This window comes from Lepidochelys olivacea, assembly GCF_965140295.1.
Source record: "Lepidochelys olivacea isolate rLepOli2 genome assembly, chromosome: 5".
Classification (NCBI taxonomy): domain Eukaryota; kingdom Metazoa; phylum Chordata; order Testudines; family Cheloniidae; genus Lepidochelys; species Lepidochelys olivacea.
Window position 1 is genome coordinate 124,987,282 of NC_140415.1, and position 11,131 is coordinate 124,998,412.

The 11,131-nt window shown below is 50.8% G+C and overlaps 1 protein-coding gene across 1 annotated transcript; it reads left to right on the forward strand.

Annotated features, from left to right (window-relative positions):
- Positions 1–3,151: 3,151 nt before the first annotated feature.
- Positions 3,152–9,134, forward strand: LOC311521404 (perilipin-3-like; the record flags this gene model as incomplete). The annotated part of the gene is made up of 8 exons (XM_084629736.1): positions 3,152–3,212; positions 4,221–4,291; positions 4,926–5,121; positions 5,823–5,905; positions 6,005–6,290; positions 7,015–7,205; positions 8,222–8,335; positions 8,433–9,134. The coding sequence occupies 8 exons, from the start codon at positions 3,152–3,154 to the stop codon at positions 8,802–8,804; spliced, it is 1,374 nt and encodes a 457-aa protein (XP_084485862.1). The 3' UTR covers positions 8,805–9,134.
- Between the last annotated feature and the right edge of the window lie 1,997 nt (positions 9,135–11,131).

The following is an 11,131-nucleotide window of genomic DNA, read 5'->3' on the forward strand; positions in this document are numbered from 1 at the left end:
AAACAAGGGCACACTGTTGTCTCATACCAAAGTCAGAAACTCCCTAACTGAGAGGCTAATTTGCCTGTGTAACTGGAGGTGTGTTACAAACCCTGCTGTGCTCTGGCTGAACAGAAGCCCCTCCAACGCTAGCTAGGTGGAGCCCTGCTGGCGTGAGTAAAGGTCCTAGCAGCCTCATTTTAGGGATGTGGAAGAGTAAATGCAGATTTCAGGAGTGCTGGTCAGCTAATCTGTCTTCTGTGTTCAAGCCCAATGAAGCTCTTTCCTCTTTAGTCCAAGTTTAATAAAATGCATGAGGTCAATGAGTGGATTTCACATTAGCAAATATTCGCTTCAAACCTGGGTAGAGGTAGGAGCTGGATTTTCTTTACACCGTTGTCAAGGTTCCTCCCCCACTCTGAACTCTAGGGTACAGATGTGGGGACCTGCATGAAAACATCCTAAGCTTACTTTTACCAGCTGAGGTTAAAACTTCCCCAAGGTACAAATTAATTTTATCCTTTGTCCTTGGAATATCCACTGCCACCAGCAAACTCGAACTGGGTTTACTGGGAAATGTAGTTTGGACATGTCTTTCCCCCCAAAATCCTCCCAACCCTTGCACCCCACTTTCTGGGAAAGGTTTGGTAAAAATCCTCACCAATTTGCATAGGTGACCACAGACCCAAACCCTTGGATCTGAGAACAAGGAAAAAGCATTCAGTTTTCTTACAAGAAAACTTTTAATAGAAATAGGAGTAAAGGAATCACCTCTGTAAAATCAGGATCATAGATACCTTACAGGGTAATTAGATTCAAAACATAGAGAATCCCTCTAGGCAAAACCTTAAGTTACAAAAAAGACACACAGACAGAAATAGTCATTCAATTCAGCACAATTCTTTTCTCAGCCATTTAAAGAAATCATAATCTAACACATATCTAGCTAGATTACTTACTAAAAGTTCTAAGACTCCATTCCTGGTCTATCCCCGGCAAAAGCAGCAGCCCCAGACCCTTTGTTTCTCTCCCTCCTCCCAGCTTTTGAAAGTATCTTGTCTCCTCATTGGTCATTTTGGTCAGGTGCCAGCGAGGTTACCTTTAGCTTCTTAACCCTTTATTAGGTGAGAGGATTTTTCCTCTGGCCAGAAGGGGATTTTAAAGGGGTTTACCCTTCCCTTTATATTAAGACAACTGTGAAGAACATTGCAGCCTACATTTCCCAAGCACAGCCCCTACCGCTAATCTTTCCGTAGAGAAGGAGCGGTTCTAGCACATCCCCAAGCCAGGGTCAGACCTAAGAAACCCAACTGAAAATGTTGCTGGACCAGTTTGAAGCTATACAAAGAAAATGCAGTAACTGACTAACCCACCGCATGCAGAGTTTATGGCACAAGGAGCAGTGTGTTATTTCAGCAAACCCCAAACCAACGGGCTCGAGTGTTTAATACAAAGGCCTGTTGGAGGATCCAAGGTGTGAGCATAGAGATCACACCAGCTACACCCCAATGGTCTGAATATTAGAAGGAGGAATGGGAAAAGGAAAGAGATGCTTCCTGCCCCCGGCTGGCTTTTTCTCCTGGGTTGCACCCTCTGGATAATTAGTGATTGTAGCTGTAGATCCCAGGTAGGAAGACTTGTAGTGTGCTCTGAACGTGGTTGGGCTTGCTTCTTCTTCTGGCTACCTGTGTGGGAGGGCTATGGATGGGAAGGTGGTTTCTAAGCCCTGACCATGCAATGGTCTCTCTGTGCTAGGGATACTTGGACCTGTGCAGAGCTCTCTGGAACTCAGCTACTCTTCCCAACTGCCTGTTGAAGTTACTAGGGGTCTGAGTAAAGGCAGGGGCTGGTTTGTGCGGGGCTCATTGTAGAATCAGGGCCTAACACTGCCCCACTCTGGCCCTTGCAGCCACTAAAGCTGAAGGTCGTGTGTCTGGATGGAGGCCCACTCACATCCCCCTGTGGGACAGACACATGAGTGTGAACACCTAGGCTTGCTTTAAAAGAGGGAGGTGAGCACCTGCCTCAGCCCCAGGCCACTGTCACTCCCTGCTTTGATTTTACTCCCTGTGTGAAGGGCGATGGGGAGGTTATGGGAAGAAGTTATACATGCTGTGATCTGCTGTCACTCCAGCTGGGAAGGGCCCTGGCACTGGAGTAACTAGGCCAGGAATGACAATGGGGAGAGGGTAGAGCCGAGCATAGTGGCTATGACTGACTCTCCCCCAGCCCAAAGTTTTCCCTGAGCTTGTCTCCCCTCTTAGTCCTTCCCTGTGGCTGTGTCATCCCCATCATTTCCCAAATGCTCCCCTGAGCCTGGGGTTCCACGTATTGAACTGACCCTTATATTGGAACTGCTAACTGCACTCAGTCTTTAACCCCTTATTGCCCAGTGTGGGGCAACCTAACTCTCTTTGAGCAATCAGCACTCTCCTCTCTTAGATTGTTTTAGTGAGAAAAAACCTTCTACACTGAAAATGTTACCAGGGAAATGGAGCATAAAGGCACTCTTCAGAGAGACCAACGGGAGCCAAAACTGGCAACTCCGAAACCCTGTAACTTTTCAGAGGCTCACAGCCCTCACTGGGTAAAGTTGGGAATGCAGCTGTGTGATTGGTCTCCTGAGCTGTCTGTCAAGTGTGTCCAGCCCCATGATGACATCATCACAGGAATATAATGGCTGAGGGGGGTAGGTCCCACTACTGGCAAAGGATTAGTAGTGTGGAAGTTTGGTAAGATGTGTGGTTAACCTCTGTACTATGTTTCTGGTTCTTTGGGTGTTTAGATGGGGGCTCTTTCTTACACAGAGTGTTACCCAGTGTCTTGCCTGATGGCCAGTAGTGGCTAGGATTGAATGATCAGAAGCTCTTAACTACTTTCAGTACTTTGTAGTTGTACTTCTATAAAGCATTTTGAGTTTAGTCTTCTGAGCAAACAGTCCAGGGAAGGTAACTGTCTGCCTTCCAGACTGGGAGGCCTGGAGTAATGGTATGTTCTAGGAGATGGAGGCTTCCCTAGAGGAGAATAGAATATTTAAGAAGGAGAACTAAATTAGAGCTTGGACTAGGGGAAAATCTCCCACTTACCTCTCTACCTGAGCAAAGCTATGCTGTTCCCACTCAGGGATGGGGATTGGGACTGCTGGCTGTGGTCTGAGTTCTGGCTTGTCCTAATGATCTGCAGGTGGAAACACTTGACTGAGGTGGCTGATTCAGCTGAGACTGGAGTGCTGGGTAACCAATATGTATCTGAAACAGATAATGCAGGAAACACTAAAGGAAAACAGGCCTGGTGCCTTCCCATAAGGGAAATGCTTCCTAGCCATAGCTTTCTAGTTAGTGGTCTCACTCTAGCCTCTAGGAGTTATGGTGTCAACTTACCTGAACTAGAATCTGTTTCTTTTCCAGACTAGTCTCTAACGGACAGTAGAAAATATTTGTATTTTTACCAGCTAAATTGGCTTTAAAATAACCAGCCTGCCATAGTGGGCATCTGCCTGCCATAGTGGGCATGTGGACTCATAGATATTAAGGTCAGAAGGCACCATTATGATCATCTCCTATATAATTCAGTATCCAGGGAGACTCCTACACTACTCACTCAAGAGGTCCCTGAAGGCTCCCCAGTGGTACCTTCTCAATTCAGTGTTCTGTGTGTGTAGTCAATGGCTACTACCTTCAGCAGGATAACTTCTGTCAGTGATTGTACTCTGGGACGAATGGAATTAGCCCCGGTACTATCTGGGAAAAGACTAAACTAGGAGGGTGCCTCTGATGAGCTGTGCAGGTGTCCTGGTGCTCCCCTTGGGAGGCATTGTTGGGTCTAGAAGTCTGAGGAGAAGCTTTGGGAGTGTGTAACGCCAAACGACCCTGGTAATGGGCAGGATCAAACCTGGGACCTCTGGACCATAAGGCTCTTAGCTAAGACCGTAAAGCCGATAAATTAATCTCTGCCTCTCTAACTGGTCCTGGTGCCACGACATGGGACAGAAGAACACACCCACAAGATGTGTGGATTACAAGTGCATCCCTGGGCTTGAGGGACTGGCTGTATCTGAGCCTGCCTTAGATCAAAGGTTTAAGGCCCTGGCCTAGTCTCTGTAGAGAGAGACTTACTGCAGGGGGACAACCTGGCCTGGCTCTTAGAGAAAACAGACCGGGAGCAGCTCTCTTGGTGTTCCTACACAATATTGATTTTATTTCCTGCTGTAGCCACTCAATATTCCTTTTTGGGTCTTGCAGGGAAATCTCACTCCACCATGTCTGCTAAGGAAAATGAACCACAGGTGGAGATCCAGGCAGAGGAGCAACAGGTGGGTCCCTCCTGGGGAGGCAGGTGTGCTTGGCAGCTGGAAGGGCTGTTCTAGCTTGAATGTCTCCACTGCTGGAGACAGGGACTCGTAACCACAACACTAGCTAAAGCTCCAAGTTCTAGTTCTCAGAGTGCCGTAGTCACTGCCCACAAGTGCCCCTGATGCCAGGAGGAGCATCGGCACTGGTGACCCTCTGTATGCTGTCTCCACTCGAACACTGGCAAATCCCGCTGATTATAATGCCCAGTAGGGGCATTGTACCGGGTGCTAGAGCGAGACATGGTACCTGATCAGGAGAGACTGCACTTGGAAAGACAAAAGGTCTCTCCATTCCTGCTCTCACTGATGGAACGAGACCGTGACACAGTTCTGTTTTGTTGGTGGGTGTGCCAGGACGAAAGCAGCGTTCCTGAGACCTTGCTGGATATAGGCAGCTGTTCTCATGGGACCAGGCTTCTGGGTGTGTAACTAATGTCACAGGCAGGCCACTGAACCCCTCCTGACAGGGACCAGAGACTGCCTAGCTCTGAGGACAGTCTCCTACAGAATCAGTAGTTGTGAGGGAAAGAGACAGGAGGGGCACCTTGAGAAGCCAGGAGCTCTTCCTCAGCTGACTCCTCTTTCCCTCCCTCAGACTGCAGGGCACAGGGTGGCTGGCCTGCCCTTGGTCAGCTCTGCCTGTGAGATGGCCTCTGCCAGCTACGCTGCCACCAAAGAGACCCACCCAGCTATCAAAGCGATATGTGAGGTGGCAGAGACTGGGGTGAGGACCATCACCTCTGCTGCCATCACCGGGGCACGGCCCATCCTGGACCAGCTGGAGCCACAGTGTGAGTAAGGGAAGGGAGACAGGAACACTCCTGTGTGTGTTGCGGGGGAGGTGGGTCTGGGGACAGGCTCAGCCTACAGTGGCTCTAGGCCCACTACTGAACTCGGCCTCCAACTGGCCACAAACGGAATCCACAGACTCCTTTCTCCTGCTCCCTTGAACTCCTAAACGTGATCTGGCCAAGGCATTGGCCTTGTGTGGAGAGACTCTGAGGACTGCAGCAGCTGCTGTTGGGGACTCTTGCTCAGGTACTGGTGCTGAGCTGGGCCGGCCTAGAGGCAGGCAGTGCCCAGGCACAATCCCTGGTGTGCATAGCTGGCCCAGTACCACACAGCCACATGCACTGTGTATGGCACCTAATGCCATGGAGCAATACCTGCTAGAGGGCACAGGAAGCAGCTCCAATGCTGAAGGGATCTGAGCCCATTGTAGGTACTGGAAACTCCATCCACCCCCAGCTTCTCCAGAGGGTGTCAGAACAGATGACTGACAGCCGGATCTCCTGAGTGCTAAACCTGGCTCTGAAACAGACTGGCTCCATAGCCTTGGGCAACTTGCCCAACCCCTCTTCCTTGGCTTTCCCATCACTAACCTGGGGACACTTGCTTCGGAACACCAGTCCTCCAATGTACACAGATTAGCAGCCCCACAAGATCTGTGCACATGAAGGAATTAAGGGAACAAGTTCTGTGGTTGTTTCAGTTGCAGCAGCCAATGAATATGCCTGTCGGAGTCTGGACAGACTAGAGGAGCAGCTGCCCATCGTGCAGCAGCCGATTGAGAAGGTAACCACACGAGTGTCACGGCTGGAGCAGGGTGAGGCTGTGGGCCCTTCACTTCCGCTAGGTGTTCAGTGACCTCTCTTCTGACCCCTTTTCCTCTAGGTGGCTTTGGATGCCCAAGACCTCGTGCGTGCCACAATGGTGGGTGTCAAGGATGCAGTCTGCAGCCCTGTCACTGAGGCCAAGGATGCAGTGACCAGCATGGTAGGCATGGCCCAAGGGGCTGTCCAGGAGAGCGTGGAGGTGACCAAATCTGCCATGACCAGCAGCATGAGCACAGTGATGGGCTCCCGCATGGGGCAGATGGCTGCAAGTGGCATAGACACAGCATTGGGGAAATCTGAGCAGCTGGTGGACTACTACCTCCCCATGACGGAGGAGGAGCTTGGTAAGATCCCCTCTGCTGAATACAAACCAATGTGACCCTGGTGTCTTCGGGCACGGCTTGGATTCACAGCTGTTCAGTGTTCACATCTGAGCTGCCAGAAGAGCCACCTCTCCTTCGGGCTAGCTTGCGACCTAGCTTGGCTCCTAGCCCTCCCTTAGTTGCTTCATGCTGGGCCCTCCGCTCGCCCTGTCTGATGCCTCTGATGCTGCTCCCTGTGCAGCTACCTGCTGCCTTACTGGTCAGTGCTGCAGGGCACCGAAACGTGCCCTGGGAAAGATTGCATTGGTCACAAGCTTTGGGAGGGCTGAACGCATCCCTGCCTTGTATCCTGGCCGTACCAACTAGTGGTACACGTAGGTTTTAATTCTTACCAGTACAGCGACTCATGGGAGGGACCCAAGAGTGGGGGGGGGAAGCACATGACTCCCCCCAAGTGACCCCACCCTGCCTTGTGTGGGGGGGCTCTACAGACTCCAGACAGGAGATGCAACTACGTGAAAGGGCTGGTGGGGGGCCAGCTGGGGGCGGTACAGACACACCGGAGGAGGTGCCAGCATTCTGCTCCTTTCGCTGCTGCGGTTCCTGAGAGCCCTGCGGTTTTCAGTGGATACCGAACGTCATTTCAGTACGTCATCCCAGCAACAAATGTCTTAATGGTGCGGCGTACCTGACCTTACTGCCTTACTTGCACCACTGCTGCCAACTGACCCCTTCCCCCTTCCAGCTGAGCTTGCCACAACTCCCCTGGAGGGGCCTGGAGAGGCTCCCGCAGAGCAGCGGACTTACTACGTGCGTCTGGGTTCCCTGTCGAGCACGCTGCGCCAGCGAGCCTACCAGCACGCCCTGGGCAAGATGAGACAAGCCAGGCAGTGCACCCTGGAGGCCCTCTCCCAGCTCCAGCAAATCATTGACCTGGTAGGAACAAGACCCCTCTCCCCTGCCCTGTAGCTGCTGTGGGTCATGGTCTGTCATAAATATAAAGGGAAGGGTAAACCACTTTAAAATCCCTCCTGGCCAGAGAAAAAGTCCTCTCACCAGTAAAAGGTTAAGAAGCTAAAGGTAACCTTGCTGGCACCTGACCTAAATGACCAATGGGGAGACAAGATAATTTCAAAAGCTGGGAGGAGGGAGAGACAGAAAGGGTCTGTGTCTGTCTGTATGCTGCTTTTGCTGGGAACAGAACAGGAATGGAGTCTTAGAACGTTTTAGTAAGTAGTCTAGCTAGGTATGTGTTAGATTATGATTTCTTTAAATGGCTAAGAAAGGATTTGTGCTGACTAGAATGACTATCCCAGTCTGTGTGTCTTTTTTGTAACTTAAGGTTTTGCCTAGAAGGATTCTCTGTTTTGAATCTAATTACCCTGTAAGGTATCTACCATCCTGATTTTACAGAGGTGATTCCTTTACTTCTATTAAAAGTCGTCTTGTAAGAAAACTGAATGCTTTTTCACTGTGCTAAGATCCAAGGGTTTGGGTCTGAGGTCACCTATGCAAATTGGTGAGGATTTTTACCAAACCTTCCCCAGGAAGTGGGGTGCAAAGGTTGGGAGGGTTTTTGGGAGGAAAGACGTGTCCAAACTACATTTCCCAGTAAACCCAGTTAGAGTTTGGTGGTGGCAGTAGAAATTCCAAGGGCAAAGGGTAAAATTAATTTGTACCTTGGGGAAGTTTTAACCTAAGCTGGTGAAAGTAAGCTTAGGAGGTTTTCATGCAGGTCCCCATATCTGTACCCTAGAGTTCAGAGTCAGGGAGGAACCTTGACATGGTCTCTGCAGCCTCCCATGCTCAGTACCATTGGCACTGTTTGTTCCTGGGCCCAGCTGTGTCGCTGCAGTAGTGCTGCCTGCCTGCTGCCCACACCTAGCTGTGGGAGAGCTTCCCTGGCCAGCCGCCTCCTGCTCTTCCCAGCTAACTGCCCTCTCCTCCTGCAGATCAAGCAGGCCGTAGATCAGAAGCTTCACAATGGCCAGGACCGTCTGTACCAGATGTGGCTCCAGTACTGCAGGGGGAAGTTGGAAGGGCAGGAGGATCCTGACTCCGCAAAGGTATTCTCCTCCTTCTCGCCCTCACAGCCTTGCTCCAGTGAACTCCCCCCATCTGCAGGGGAGACTTGCAGATACTCCAGTCTCTTTCTCCTTCCAGCAGGTTGAAGCTCAGGCTCTAGCCATGTCCCAGAGCCTCACCCAGCAACTGAAAACCACCTGCCTTACTCTCCTGGGCAGCATCCAGGGCCTTCCCAGCACTATCCAGGACAAGGCCCAGCAGGTCTCGAGCAGTATACAAGAGCTCCAGGTGTCCTTCTCCAGTGCTGGCTGTTTCCAGGATCTGTCCAGCAGTGCCCTTGCCCGGAGTCGGGAGATGGTGACCAAGGCCCAGGAGTCCCTGGATGAGCTCCTGGAATACGTGATGCAGATCATTCCCCTGGACTGGATTGTGGGACCCTTCACTCCCGTGGGAGACTCCCCACAGTGTCCTGATGAGCTGGTGGAGGAAGGAAAGAAGGTGGAGGCCTGAAGGGTTCCCCCTGCTGCTGGAAGGAATCCAGCTGAATTGCCTGCATAGCTAGTGTGGGGTCTCCTCGCTGAGGCCGTAGTCCTGCTTTGGCAGATGGTGGGCTGAGGTCAACTCTTCCTTCTGCAGAAGGAACAGAACATGAATGTCCTTTCTCACGCACACTTCCCCATAACCATGTATCACAAGTTACAGGGTGGCATCACTAGTCATGCAGGACTGCATCCCTTGCAGGGCTAGTCTGCTTCTCTCAGGACATACATACAGCTGTCTTCCTCCGTACATAGGAAGTGCTCCTGAGCTTGATCTTTTTCCTAGCTGTGTAATGTGTAAAACTAGGGTTTAATGTCCCAATAAACTGCAACTGCATTCAAATTCCTGTCTGCTTAATGTGATTCCCTCCCCGACTCGTGGTCTGTACAAACATTTACTGTACAGATGACCCCATCCCCCTCTTCTTCTCTCACACACACACACACCCTTGCACCTACTTTTTCTCTGGCAGGGCTCCAGAATGGCTGAGCTTGTCTCCTGGGTGAAGGCATCTCTTCAGGTGCCTCCATTTGACTCTCTTCCATTGAGACTTTTCTCATGTAGAAGGAGGCAACAGCCCATTGAGAGCACTCATCTGGCTTCCAGTGTGTAGTGAGGCAACAATACAGACTGTGAGACCAAGTAACAGAGGGAAGAGCCCAGTGTGTTACGGCACTATGGCCTTGAGAGGAAATGGGGTGTGTGGAGAGCTGAGAACCTACTATTGGTAATGAGCGAAGTTAAAAGGGTCACATACAGTGGTGGGAGACTGCCAGGCTTTGCCTCTAATCCAGTGTAAGAAGCTCAACAGGTTGGAAGTGTCCAGGAAAAGGGATGGTGAATTGTTAAATCCCAGTTGCCTGGAGTTGTCAAAACGCACCCCTGCGCGCACACACAGGGAGACTAGCCGCAAGAGAGAGCGCAGCAGACAGTCTTGCTGAAGCATGGACATCAGCCAGCCTGCGTCCTTCCTCCCTGCTGTTAGCCAAGCACCTGCCTAACCTTTCCTCCTGCCTAGTGTAAACCTAGCCAGGTCAATAACCGTACAGGCACATGGCTCAGGGTTGTGGGAGATCCATAATCAGACCAGTGCTGGGCTTGTAATGCATTTTCCTGAGAGCTTGTGTCTGTGCTTGAAGTCACAAGGGGGTAGTGTCATCTAGGCAGCTCCATCACTGTTCCTTAGTAGCTCAAGCCTGAGTTAGGATAGAAAGGTCTCTCAGGTTCAGCACTGTAACAGCACCATGAGCAGGAATGGCTGTGTTGCTCCCAGAGATGGAGACTAGTAACAAAGTGGTCATCTCATTGGAAAGGGCCTGCCTTGTTCTCCAATCGACTGAGGATACCAAGCTCTTCATAGAATATCAGGGTTGGAAGGGACCTCAGAAGGTCATCTAGTCCAACCCCCTGCTCAAAGAAGGACCAATCCCCAACTAAATCACCCTAGCCAGGGCTTTGAAGTTTTTAAGGTCAGGCTTGACAAAGGAAGGAGATTCCACCACCTCCCGAGGTAACCCATTCCAGTGCTTCACCACCCTCCGAGTGGAACAAGTTTTTCCTAATATCCAACCTAAACCTCGCCCACTGCAGCTCGAGACCATTGATCCTTGTTTGTTCATCTGCTACCACTGAGAACAGTCTAGATCCATCCTTTTTGGAACCCCCTTTCAGGTAGTTGAAAGCTGCGATCAAATTCCACCCCCCCCCCCCCCCGTTCTTCTCTTCTGCAGACTAAACAATTCCAGTTCCCCTAGCCACTCCTCATAAGTCATGTGTTCCCGTCCCCTAATCACTTTTGTTGCCCTGTGCTGGACGCTTTCCAATTTTTTCACCACCTCCTTGTAATGTGGGGACCAAAACTGGAGACACTACTCCAGATGAGGCCTCACCAATGTCGAATGGAGGGGGACGATCACATCCTTCGATCTGCTGGCAGTGCCTCTACTTATACAGCCCAAAATGCCATTGGCCTTCTTGGCAACAAGGGCACACTGTTGACTCCTATCCAGCTTCTTGTCCACTGTAACCCCTAGGTCCTTTTCTGCAGAAAAGTCAAACTCCCTAACTGACAGGGAGCAATTACTGAAGCTAGTCTGCCTGTGGAACTGGAGGTGTGTTTTAAACCCTGCTCTGTTATGGATTAAAAATGGCCCCTCCAGCAAACTCACAGGGAAGAGTGAGTAAAAGCAATAGCTAGGTGGAGCCCTGCTGGAGTGAGTAAAGGTCTTAGCCTCCTCCTTTTAGGGATATGGAAAAGTACAGACTGCAGGAGTACTGGTCAGCTAATCTGACTTCTG